This window comes from Lutjanus erythropterus, chromosome 10, assembly GCF_056507025.1.
Source record: "Lutjanus erythropterus isolate fLutEry1 chromosome 10, fLutEry1.hap2, whole genome shotgun sequence".
Classification (NCBI taxonomy): Eukaryota; Metazoa; Chordata; class Actinopteri; order Lutjaniformes; family Lutjanidae; genus Lutjanus; species Lutjanus erythropterus.
The window spans coordinates 26648573-26661610 of NC_139326.1; the positions used below are offsets into that span (position 1 = coordinate 26648573).

Sequence of the window (13038 nt, forward strand, 5' to 3'; positions counted from 1 at the left end):
CAGCAAATGCTAAATATAAAATAAACAGAAATGTTTAAAGATAATTTATAAAACAAAGTAGACTGAGGGGAGGATTGTTTAAAAAAAAAGGTTGAGAGAAATTTTTATCTGTGTGCATGAAAAAACAACTCCACTTGCAAACCAGGGCAAACTGTTAGAGTGCACAATAGATGCATCACTTAAGTCAGTATAACGACACAGAAATGGCAAAAAGAAGCAGACAATATTCAATTGCATTAAAGAAAATGTAAAACTGTGTTTTCCTCATCTCAGTTACATGAAGAATATTAACCAACTTCTATTTGCCCTGGTCTGCCTATGGAGAGTTGATGATGCAGAGGTTTTTGTTCTACCTGGAGCATCTGACTGCCGAGGCCTTCCCTCTCCTTATATGGTCGTATGACACCATCCTCGTGGATGAAGCGAGGAGGACGCAGTGATTCAATATCTTGTGAAGTTTCTGCTGCCCTGAAAAAGGAGACAAGACACACAAATGCATTTTATGACAAACCTGACTTGGTACCTTACTACTTCCCGTACACACAAAACATGGATATATAAATGCATACATGCAGTATGACTATGGCAAACCTCGACCTGAATAGCTTCTGTAATAAAAAGGATGTTCTCTGTTTGTGCATTTACTGTATGTGATTATTTACTTGATTTATTAAAATACTGAATGTCACAAATACGTCTATCACAATGTTGAATGATATTTTGTCCCAGATATAATTGCAATGAACAATATTATCATTTTAAGACCATTTTATGCCATTGATTTAATGATAATAGCATAATACTGGAAGTACACCTTTTCAAAGAGAAATCAACTTTTAATTCTTGAGAATATTCAGACAAAGAGAACAGACGACAAGCATACAGGAGCAGCACAACCAGAAATTACAGCAAAATGTGTCTCAGCATATTTTTTTTTCCTTTTCATTTGGTTTAGGCACTGTGTCTCATAACAGTACAGAAAACCCTGCTGCTGGCATCATGTTGGATAAAACACTGGTGGCATTCTTACATAAACAACCACACATGTAAACACAATGGCCAACACTATGGCCAGATATTGTACCGTAAGTCCATTATTATTGTGACAGGTTCTGAACATACCTCTTGATCCCTTGGAAAGTACTGCTGGCCATGTCAATAATGCCTCCTGTAGGTCTGGCTACTGCACCAACCAGACCTTTGCCAACACCTTTAAAAAAGCCAGCTGCACCCTCCTTCTGGGCTCCTGCACATTGACACATCATCAAACTTCATCACATTTAAGGAAATAGATCTCGTGGAAAAAAACAGAGCTGGGACACTATCCCACAAACAGGACAGAACCCACAGAAGTTAGACACATACGTATACCACTTACATATAGTACCAAAGTTTAGGTTTTCTGTCATTATTTTGGCCATAAAGCATTCATATGAGTATGTGCTGAGTATTAGCATGAGGGTCCAATTAAACATACCTTTAATAGGTTTGGTGACAATCCCTGTGATCCCACTGACAAATCCCTGGAAGGAAAACAACCATATGACCAAGGAGCACCACTTCCTTCATTAAGGCAGACCTTCTTTCAGGCCAGTGACAAGTTAAAATCATTTTTCTTAGTAATTAATATGTTAAACGGTTGATTGGGAGTTGTAACAATTTAATTTAGGTCATTACTGTACATTAAAAATGTGTGTCAAACATATATTTTTTGTTAAACACAAGCTTGAGTACATACAGACACAAGTCCTTTTCCACCCCTGGTCAGCCCCTCTCTCAGGCCACTGGGTTGTTTGTTCATAGCCTCCCGTCTCTTCTGCTGGTATTCCTCGTCCATTGTTATGGCAGCAACACCCTTTGCCATAGCACCTGTGATCCTGGAGGCCGCACCCGCTATACCCCCTGATAAGCAGATATGAGTTGTTACAGTAACATCAGTAATATGTCTATTTGTTCTTGTTCTTTTTGTGGGTGAAACGGTTTTGATCTTTTCTCTGCTATTCCATTCTCACTTCATCTTCTGTTCACATGGCAAGACTAGACAGTTTAATTTATATAGCAGATTTCATTACAGGTAAACTCAATGAACCTCATGCAAGAGCATTTTTCTATTCTTACCTTAAAATTCAAAATACAAGAAAATTTGTGAATGTGGCAATTTCTCCAAAATGACTCATACAAACCACTTAAGAATTAGTATGTGTGTTTGAGTGCAGCAACAAGCAACATTAGATTAAATAAAATATGAAAAAAAACAACACTGAGTGCCATCCATCTTCCAAAAGACCTTGACAAACCACACAACCATCATATAGACACAAACCACCAACACACACAATAATTAATCAACAGCCTGAGAAAACAGAAAAAATTTCAGTTTACTTTTGAATGTCGACAGTTGTGTAAGATCTTGGGTGTCATATAAATAAGAATAAGTTGTGAACATGTTTGTCTACACAAAACTAAGCTAAAATGCAACAAAAGGGGGAATTAAATGTTTATGTATCGCAGAGATCTTATTTAGGTTCGCCTGTTTACAGATAGCATTTTTTCATGATCTCAGTGCTTACCTACAGCTCCTCCCACCAAAGCCTTCACTCCCAGAGCCATTCCTTCAACAAACTCCTCGGGTCCCTGGATGGCTCCCTGGAAAACCACAGATAACAGTTAAACACGCAGAAGATAAAGAGACATAAGAAAGATATAAAAAATACTGTTGGGACTCTGAAGAGCCACACTGCTCTAAATTAAAACATAAGCAAGTTTTATTTTCAATAGCTGTTTACAATCTCTGGAGTCCTAAAAATATATTCAAAGATACTGCATCATGTAAATGTTCACGTTTGTACAGAACCATAGAAGAAACACTGAATTTCTGCTAATTTCTCATTCTGAGGATGGCTTACTGCACTTCCATTTGTGCTAAACCTGGTATTATTACAGTTTTTACTCTTTATCTGTGCCTTGATATTGTCCCCCTGACCTCCAGCTCTTTTTTATTATTTTGTTTTTATCTTAGTTGTAGTTTTGTTTTAGCACTTGTATGTGCCAACACCAGGGTCTGAGAGACAAAGTATTTCAATCCTCTATATGTTCCTGTATAAATGTCAGAATTGAAAATAAAGTTGACTTTGACTGTAAGCATTTCTTTCCTACCTGATACGGTTCATAGAAGAAGGCTTCCACTCCCTCTGACAGACCTCTGATCAGTCCGAAAGGATTTCCAAGTACATCCAGGCCAAGCACCAGCACATACATTTGTTTAATAGCCTGAAATATACGTAAAGAGAAGCTGCAACTTGTAGCCAGCCTCTGGTTGTTTTGGTTTTATTCTGCACAGTTTTTCATACTTAAAGCCCTGGGGGGGTGAAAATACCCACTAGCCACTGCAGTTTCTGATATATCATGTCTTTGTCATTGTGCACGTGTGTTACCTGCTTGGAATAATGTCTGATGACCTCCCACTGCAGCTGCTGTGTGGTGCAAAACTGGAAGGTCAACTCAAAGAAGGCCAGCCTGAAACAAATGACACAATTAGTCAGGTAGCAGGGAATTCTCCAAGAAAAAAAATCATTGAACGCTACTACGTGTGATTTGTGTTTTCTATGTGGCCCTTGATGCGCTCGTACTTGAAGACGACATCCTGCACATCAGTGAGTGTGGCACCAATGCTCTTCAGCAGCAGGTTGAGAGACTGGACAGGAATGAGCTCTGTGTCTCTCTTCTCCTTCAGGCCGTCTTCTCCTCCCGTACTCAGAGAGAAACTCAGGTGCAGCTGCAAAAATAAAAGCATGACTAAGCTTTGCTGTTTCTGGAGTTTAAGTCAACAGAAATGTCAACAGAAATCTGTCTTGTGAATAGTGTGATACTTTATTTTTTTCCTTTTTCTGTTTCAAAAGTAAATGTTCTCTTTTACTTTTTGTGAAATCACTTGTGGTGTTGGACTCAAACAAACCTTGATGGGAGAAATGTGGAAGTACTCGAAGAGGCTGATAGCACTGGTGTCAGCAGTGGAGACATCGTTCAGCTCTGTCTTTATATATTCTACATCCTTCTCAAACAGTTCCACCTGGAGGGATAAGAAGAGTACAAATACACAGGAGTACGAATTCAGTATGAAGTCAAAATGGATCACAATGACTATTCAGGTTAATAAAGATTTTATTAAAGGGATAAATCAGAATATTTGAAATGGGATTATGGTACTTATCCACAGTCAGTACATTACCGACAGTAGGTGGCAGTCAACATGTCCCTAGTTTGAAGAAGCAGAGAAGAGCACCGGCATACAAGCTAAGCAATGTACTGCTGTTGACAGTTTCAGCAGCAAAACTATTTTAGCCACTTAAAAACAAAATTTAATAATAGTGGAAGTGTACACTCACTATATTTAGAATATTTTCACCACTTTACCTTGCCCACAGACAGCCTTTTCTGACAGGAAACCGCTGTTATATAAGCATATTGTTGCTCTCTCTTTTAGCAAAGCCAGTAATTTTAACTTGCAGAACATGAGAGTTGCTCATCTACCACTGTCTTGATTGGTTCAGTTTGTTTTTGTTATTGTGTGACGTAAGTGAGTCTGAAACATTTTTTTTTTAAAACTCCAAAGTCACTCAATAACACAAACAAACGATTGAGGCAGTGGTAGACCAGCAACTCCCGTGTTCTGTGAGGTAAAATGACTGATGGAGTTCGTTGGCGTGGAGAGACGGATATCTACTGTAGGAAATACTCTGACTACGGATAAGTGCTTCATACCACCCCACTTCAAATAATCCAAACTATCCTTTTAATGTATCATAGATTCTGAACAAAACTCAGACTGTGTTGTTTACTGTGTTTGAGTATGTGAGTATCTGACCTCCTGTTCTGAGGTTGTGATGCTGGCATTCTCAGGTGTGAACAGGTCCAGGATGGCATACAGGAAGCCCAGATCGACCTTCAGATCCATCTCTTGAATCAGCACCTTGAAGTACCTATGAAAGACAGACATTCCCATCACTATGTGTGAGCAAACCTGAGAAAACAGCTAATCCATGAATTACATGCCAAAAAGTGGCTAAAATGGAAAGCATTTCAAACTCGAAAGGTTTTCAATAGGACTGTAGGGGGCTTCAAAACTTCAAAAAAAATGAAAAAAATAAATTACTAGATGGAAATACATCAAACATACAGCACAGTGAATCATAAGAGAAAAGAATTAAAGGAAACACAATTACTTGATCCGAGAAATATCAGAGTGCCCTGCTGCTCTGGTAACAATGCTGATATCAGTTAGAGGTTTGGGTTCTGTAGAAAAACACAAACAAAATCATTTCACATTCTGAAATATTGCAAATAAACAGCACATAATGCTAAATTAAACATAACATAAACAGACCTGAGTCCATGGTGATAGATTTTGGCAGTTTAACAGGGTAAAAAACGTAAGGGAAGATGGCTCCTGGCAGTTGATTCTGGATCTGTAAGAGAAGAGCACGTAAACTTAAAGCAAGTGAATAGAAAAAAAGGAACAAAGGACTAAAAATAAAATAATAAACAAATACTGCAATTAGATCTTAGAGGGAGTAAAGATTGAATTTCACCCCTAATAGAAGATATTATTTATATTTGACTTCTTTTCACCTGAATGCGGTGGATTTGGACACGGTAGGCTCTCTGTCGTGGTGAGACGCTGTACTCAATCTTCACTCCAGGCAGGAAGTGCCTCCTGAGAGGAGCATCGCACGGCTGAAGCATCCTCATATCCACGCCATTGGGAGTAAAGCACACCTGGAAGACAATTCAAAACACAACACAATTGAACAAATAGCCCTGCAGCTAATTAATATTTTTTATTATCAATGAATGTCCTGCAACTATAGTTCAAATCAGGGAAGCTGAATATACAGGATTTGGTCTGTAACCTGGTAGCTGTTTTCCAGGTCCACAATGGTGTTGTCTACAGGCGCAGATTCAATGTACTCTTTGAAGCTGTTCTCCAGCATCTCCGCTTCTTTAGTGCTCATAGTCTTCCACCGATTCTTCTTCTTAGGCTTTAATTCCCACACCACATCAGAGCTATGACAAGAAAAGAGAATGGAAAGAAAGCATAAAACCAAGACATGTTATTTAGTCGCAAGAGTGTTGCGGTTATTCCACAGCATATCATTCAGTACACATTTTGATGTATTGAATTGGCAGGGAGTCATGGTCAGATTTTAGTACATATGGAATACAGTCAATACGTGTACCCATGTGTGCTGCTTTATATCTACCTTGTAATCCCGATAAAGGAGACTTCCTGGCTGGTGCTGTTGTTGATCAGAGACACGCCAACGTTCTGTAGCGACAGGATGATTTCCTGCTCAGCCAGCTGTGCCTTCTCACTCTCACAGAGCAGCTTGTAGATACGTTGCTCCTCAGTGAACAGCACAACACGCTGGAGACCTTTGGATCAACAATAAACACAAAATGTACTGACTGAACACAGAGGAAATTTCTTGTTATCCTGCACCCCCCCCTCCCTTCAGGGAAGACAGGATCAGTTACACTGTTGTGTGTGTAAAATCATTATTTAATTCACTCACTTCAGCTTGATGTCAGCTTTGTTATCTGTTATTTGTTTTATTATTTTCTCACTACATATTAACATCCATGCACTAACAATTAACAGGCAAATGTGAAGATCATTTTAAGTGAATATAAGACTGTGTAAAAAAAATGTGTATTTATGTGGTGTGGGCACTGAATTTCAAGATCCTTGTAGTTTACCTTCATAAAAGGAGATTACAAACAGTTTCCTGTCATTGTTCATGTCCTGGCGCAGGTCCTAGAGATGCAAGAGCAGACAAACACACTGTTTAACAAGCATCATAGTATCTCATCTGGTCACTTGTTATATTATTATATATCCATATTATATTATCATACACATGATTCATATGTATACAGTGAAATTATATTTATTTACATTGTGCAACTATCCTCTGAATTCCCTGCTTGTATCCTGTGCAATTCAATCTCTGTACAATTTTCTGCTTCACAGGATATTGTTCTTAATGCTGCACAAGATATGTGTATTAAAATATGTGTGCAACTATCTGTCATGGTCAAATATATCCACATTCATGAAATCTGTATATAGCTTTTTATTTTTTGCATATTTCTTTTAATTTGTCAGTCAAACACTGTTTTCTACTTCTGCCTTTGACTCTCAAGCTGTTGAAACAAGTCAGTTTCCCTAGTGTGGGATCTTATCTTTCACATGAAAAAACACACCAAAAATAAAAAACAACTTTAAAAAGTAATGTTCAGTGTGGCACAGATAACAGATTATCATTGAGAAATACAGGTAGATAATGTCATGGGGCATTTTTTTGTTTGTGTTTTTTACTTAAGGCCTTGAGTAATGAACAGCATCTGTTAAATACTTGAGCATCATAAAAGTACTGAAGGTGATGTCAACAAGATATATGTAAAATAACAAATTTCTATTTAAATTTCAGATTAAACTGCATTTCGAGAGTATCTAGTTTCCATATTGTGACAAATTTCCAAGGAAAACAGGATACAAAGGCAAGGCATAACGCTGGGAGGAATTTGATTTGACTGTTGACAAGTGGGAGCATCATAACGTCATAACCATGCTGTTGCTAACTAGCTAAGTAATGAATTTTGCCACCAAAAGTTGAAGACTGAAGGTGAAAATTATTGGTGGATGGTGGTTGGTTCAAGCCTATGTAATCACACATCATATTTAATTTTACAGGAGGAAAACATGATTGGATTTACATATAAAAATACAAGGAAATTGGATTTTGTTTGGCATACATTGTTTAAAAGCTACATAATATAACCAGGGTTATGATTAAAAGGGTTAAAAAGGCATTTTTCTCTTGGCTTAAATGCTGAAAGCAGACTGATTCCTGCGATCCACTGGAAAGGCAAAGTCAGAACTTTTACTTTTCAAAACATGAGAAGAAATGGTGTCTGCTGAGTAAACTAATTAACTGACAAATGCTGTATTATTTGTCACCCATAAACAGGTATAGTACATTACCTCTTCATTCTTCAGCTTCCCACTGTAAGTACCGCACTTCCAGCAAAGCTCTCGGGACCCAGTGGGTTCAGTCCAGGTGTAGTGCACAGCTTTACCAGCCTCCAGCTCCTCTTGTTCCGCCTCCTTCTGAGAGCTGCACACATGATACCAACCCAGACACACACATACTGTATATATCAGAAACATTACTTGAAACTACTGAAATTAAGAAATGAGATTTCACTGAAAAGCAAAGCAAATAATAATGACAGACGGCGGTACAGTGTGACAGTAAAACAGAGCCCAGCCACCAAGAATCTACCGCCATGACAACCATCAAATCCAAAGTACCTGTCTGACAGAAGACACAAACAATTCCCATATAAACAGACAGAAACATGACAGTACAGTACAATGACCAAGCACCAAAAATTCCCCAGTACTTCTCCCGATATGCATGTTCACTCTACACCGAATCTCGATTCGGACGAGATAAAGCAGACGTAAGAAAATGAAAGAAGCCATAATAACATCTACAGATGGAGATGAAAAACAAGAGAGTACAATGCAACAGAACAACTGGAAGAAGCAGGAGGTGTGATTCCACCAACAGAATCCCATCCAGTCAGCAGCAGCAGCATTCAAAACTAATGTTTCTACAAGTAAAGATGATTTAACACTTGATAATAGATCAAAGGAGCATAGTAATAAATGAGTAAATGGGTTCAGATGTCTAACCTGCTCCTTTTACTCTACACCAATGATCCTTAAATACTTTAGATCAGTGAAAATTTCCAGCAGATCAATACAAAATATAGGTGGGTAATACAGTCGATCCTTCACACAGAAATAACATAGGAAATAATGTGAGTAAATGGATGTCATTGTTTTAAGTTTTGAAATATATAGAGTACGTAGTACATGACATCCATATTAAAAAAAATATTTGAATAAAAGTGTGTTTTAAGTATATTACCACACAATGTCATAAGATATAATTGTAGACAAGGCCTGTGCAGTATTTATGTCTCATTGATGAGGAGCAGATTACACAGACAAACCAGACTGAGAGCTGAAGTAGTCTTCTTCTACTTATCTTTGCCTGCACTCTTCATCTGACCACACTCTGCACTCAACTGTACTGTGACATTAGTCTTTTAATCTTACACCAATTCATATTTATGTGGTGCAGTCTTTTATGTGTGTCTGGACTTTTGTCTGCCTTGTTAAATTGTTTTTGGATCTTTGGAAGCGTTTTCATTCTTCCACCCGGTGTCACCCATGGCTCCCTTCATCATTTTGCATTAGCTAGCTGTTATATTACCTACAGTATCTAATGCTAATGTGTTGCTCATGTAACATTCTAGATAACTGTTTACTGTTGGTCTAACTTTTGTATTTTGATCTTTTTACTCTTACTCTTGTGGACTCATTACTGTGCTCCTATGTGGATTAATGAGGTGGTTTCTTCAACTTGAGATATTTTGTCCCCTTTGGTCATCTTCACAGCATGTAATCTTTGAATTTGTTGTTTTTAAAATCAATTCAAAGCACAAATTTTTAACTGGATCAAGCAGGCTGGCTATATTCTCTACTGCATGCAATGTTTCTCTGGAATGGACAGTCGGTATTAATATTCGTTGGTGTAATTGTTGGTGGCACTGCTAGTATTATTTATCTCTTAGTAGCATGTGTGTGATTGCATGCATTAAGCAAGGGCACATCCAAGAGAGCTTATAGTTATTTTTGTGCCCTGGGCTGGGGCTGGGAGCTGGCTAAAACTGACTTTGTTAGGCTGGGGCTGGAGTTTTGGGCTTGTGCAGGGCTCTGGTGTGTTTAGTTTGCTGCAGAGCTGTGCACATACATACAGTGAAGGCAGAAGATTACATGTATGTAAAATGTATATTATGTATGTAAACTGCTATAACACTCTACATTTTCCTGTGAAGGAGTAATCGGGCAACTCAAATTCCTTACTTTGTTTTCACAATAAATTGAAATCACTCGGTGCCTACATAAAGAACGACAGCAATAAACAATTAATGAAGCACTTTAAGATTCCTTCTTCCCCTCATTTGTTCTTATTCCCCCACTCCCGCTTTTAATTCTCTGTCTTTCCTGAGTTCAGAGTGTGTCAGAAGAGCTTCTTTCCCATTTTCATATTTGTCTACCTGTCCTCCTCCACTGAGAAGGAGAGGTCGAGCAGCTCGTCAGCCACCCACGTGGATTCTGGCCGGATGCTGCATGACCCACAACACAAAAACATAAATAGCTATCAGCAAAAACAAACATTGTTGGTTTAGTCATTAACCAAACTGTTTAAGGCTGCTGCAATAAGAGAAAAAAGGTATTGTCATTCAACAAATATGCAAAATACACATCAATGAAATGCAAATGTGAATGTTCTGCATGTTGCTGTTTAGAAAACCTAAAATAAAATACAGAAGCTGAATGAATAGGCACAGCACAACTGTCACATCTTGATTTAATTTTTGATAGATCTTCTGTACTGTCTCTTTGTGGATGAGGCGAGTGCTGCACCTAACTACAAAATTAAAATGAAACTTTGAGCACTTTGAAAGAACATTCACAGACAGACATTTAAACCAAATTAGCACTGTAATGTCATTATGAAAAAAGGCATTAGTAAACATTATGCAAGAAATGTTTTCAAGTAACATTTTTAATAGCAAGTTTCCTAGAATTTCCCACAATATTTTTGTTTACTTCACTGAAATTAAGTATATGATGCCATTCCATCGTCAGCAAATAACGTTAACTTACTCCTTTCCTCATCCCCTCACTGTCCCCTTCCTTGCTCTTGTATCTTAATCAATTCAGTTTGTTTTAAAGCCCCCCGTTGAAGAACCCAGATCTCTGTGTTACATGTTTGCTGCTATGATGAATCATCATGTTTAAAATTTTCTCCTCTCCAGTTTGAGCCTACATACAGATATATCCTACCCAGTAAGTACTTAGTGCTGAGATAAAACTACATGGTTTCCTTCTAACTGTTGTCTCACCTCTGATGGAACTGCAGAATCTGGTCTTTCGTGTGGTTGATGATCAGGAAGGGGGCCGCGCCATCGTGGTACTCAGAGAATCGGATCGTGGCTGAGTGCTCTGACAGGTTCACGTCTACAATGATCCCACCCACCTGCAGAGAGGAAACAAACAGCAGTGTGTATACACAAATACACTATTTCGTCAATGCTTCAGAGACCAATGGGAGTGTTATTAGGACCACACATCAGCTATCTCACAGGGAAACAAGGTCTGTATACAGCTGTAATAAATTAACATGAAGAGACAACACTTATCTTCTACTTACAGAGTTGTCCAGATGCAGCAGTAGGCAATTTTCTGGTCGTGTGAAGTCAATCGTCCGAGGTGGCAATAAGCAACCATCTACTTTGATCTTTAGCCGCTTGGTATCGTTCTCAGGCCAGAAGGGAATGGCTGACTAAATGTGGAAAGCATAAAACCTTGAACAACACTGTAAGTACTGATTGTTACAAAATAATTTCAGATAGTAAAAGCTGTGAATTTGCTATATCTTGAACATACTGCACATCACCTATATAGTGCAAATCTAAAGTCAGTAACATATCTTCCTCATCCACATATTTAATTTGAGAGTCAAAAAGAATTAAAAAAAAAAATTCAGAATTAATATTACAAATATTATGATTGTACTTTACAAAACTATATGACAGGCCCAAGTAAATATCTGCTTCATGGTATTCATTTTTACTACCATGACAGTGAATGAATTCTGCTTTTATGGCTAATTCACTGGCTGTAAAAACAGCAGTGTTTAAAACGATGCCGGGGAACACAGATGCACACAATCACTGGTTTGGCTCTGACCTGTTCTGGCTGAGCCTCGGTCCAGTTCTCCTGCCCTTCTTCACATATGAAGACGCTGTGCTTCGTTCTGTTGACCAGCGTGTAAAACGGCACAAAGCTCACGATGCGTGTCAGACTGAAACTGCTTGCGTCAATCTTCACACCAACCTGAGGTCAGATAGATGTCACACAAATACACACGTGACAATTATGTACTTACTCAATAACGAAACCTGCCTCAGTTACATACAAAAGTAATTTGAAAATCCTTCCAATACATCTGGTTCATTAAATAAAGCTTATGTTAAGTCTGCATCTGAGTAAATTTATATCTGAATATCAGCCTCTGTAGCAAAATCTTACCAGATAATCTTTGTATCGGCCTTTACATTTGATATCTCCATGGCTACCAACTGTGTCCAGGGAGAAATCATCAGACAGTTCACTGTCTGAGATCATCAGACGGACCTGAGGGATGAAAAGAATCACATTCATTTACTGTACACTGATTCATTTACTAACAAATCTATATTTATATATTATTTATGATATTTGTATATATTATTTCCCATTTCTGAATTTTGATAGTTTTAGTAGACATCCAATCAACTACGAGAACATTTTTAAATTTCAGATCTCAAGTCACCATATGTTTGTCTGGTATCAGCACTTAAATCTGCATAATATAAATCAGTGTAGTTTTTTAGCTCCCTATAAAATGTGAGATATTTTTGCATTGTCCTAATATATGTGAGAAAAACATCCCTTCTTTTCTTTTCTTTCAATTAGCTTTAAATCCCTCTTACCTTATTGTTTCTCAGGAAGTACCGGGGCTTGAAGGAGAAGAGCAGGGGCATGTCATAGTCCAGGGGGTGTTTACGATGGATATCATCAGCCTTGTACTGAAGCAACCTGCCTGTCTTGTTCACCATCCAATATGGAGAGTGGATAGCAACCACCGTTTGTCCCAGGTCATATTTAACATGCGCTGCTATGTCCAGCTCAGCCCTCTTCCTCTCTGTCCCTTCACCATCGTCTTCATCATTCTCTCGTAGAGACTCGAACACTATGAAGGTGATTTCTTCCTGGTCACTCTGAAGACTGTATCACAAGATCATTTGTTTATTCATATGACAAATGTAATTATAGAAGGCAGCTGATTTTAT

General features: G+C 38.1%; 1 protein-coding gene across 1 annotated transcript in view; it reads right to left on the reverse strand.

Moving 5' to 3' along the window:
- vps13a (vacuolar protein sorting 13 homolog A) overlaps positions 1–13038 on the reverse strand; it is a 41872-nt gene that overhangs the window by 4659 nt on the left and 24175 nt on the right. Inside the window, exons 50-72 of the mRNA XM_084728807.1 lie at positions 12679–12973; positions 12236–12340; positions 11894–12040; positions 11355–11486; positions 11047–11180; positions 10195–10263; positions 8045–8177; positions 6757–6814; positions 6261–6432; positions 5910–6063; positions 5629–5775; positions 5384–5465; positions 5223–5292; positions 4865–4979; positions 3956–4069; positions 3630–3775; positions 3435–3516; positions 3157–3270; positions 2571–2646; positions 1739–1902; positions 1478–1523; positions 1123–1246; positions 354–468 (exon numbers count right to left, since the gene is read on the reverse strand). Of these exons, the coding sequence (XP_084584933.1) occupies positions 354–468; positions 1123–1246; positions 1478–1523; positions 1739–1902; positions 2571–2646; positions 3157–3270; positions 3435–3516; positions 3630–3775; positions 3956–4069; positions 4865–4979; positions 5223–5292; positions 5384–5465; positions 5629–5775; positions 5910–6063; positions 6261–6432; positions 6757–6814; positions 8045–8177; positions 10195–10263; positions 11047–11180; positions 11355–11486; positions 11894–12040; positions 12236–12340; positions 12679–12973 (2794 nt within the window). The remainder of the gene's footprint in view (positions 1–353; positions 469–1122; positions 1247–1477; positions 1524–1738; positions 1903–2570; positions 2647–3156; positions 3271–3434; positions 3517–3629; positions 3776–3955; positions 4070–4864; positions 4980–5222; positions 5293–5383; positions 5466–5628; positions 5776–5909; positions 6064–6260; positions 6433–6756; positions 6815–8044; positions 8178–10194; positions 10264–11046; positions 11181–11354; positions 11487–11893; positions 12041–12235; positions 12341–12678; positions 12974–13038) is intronic.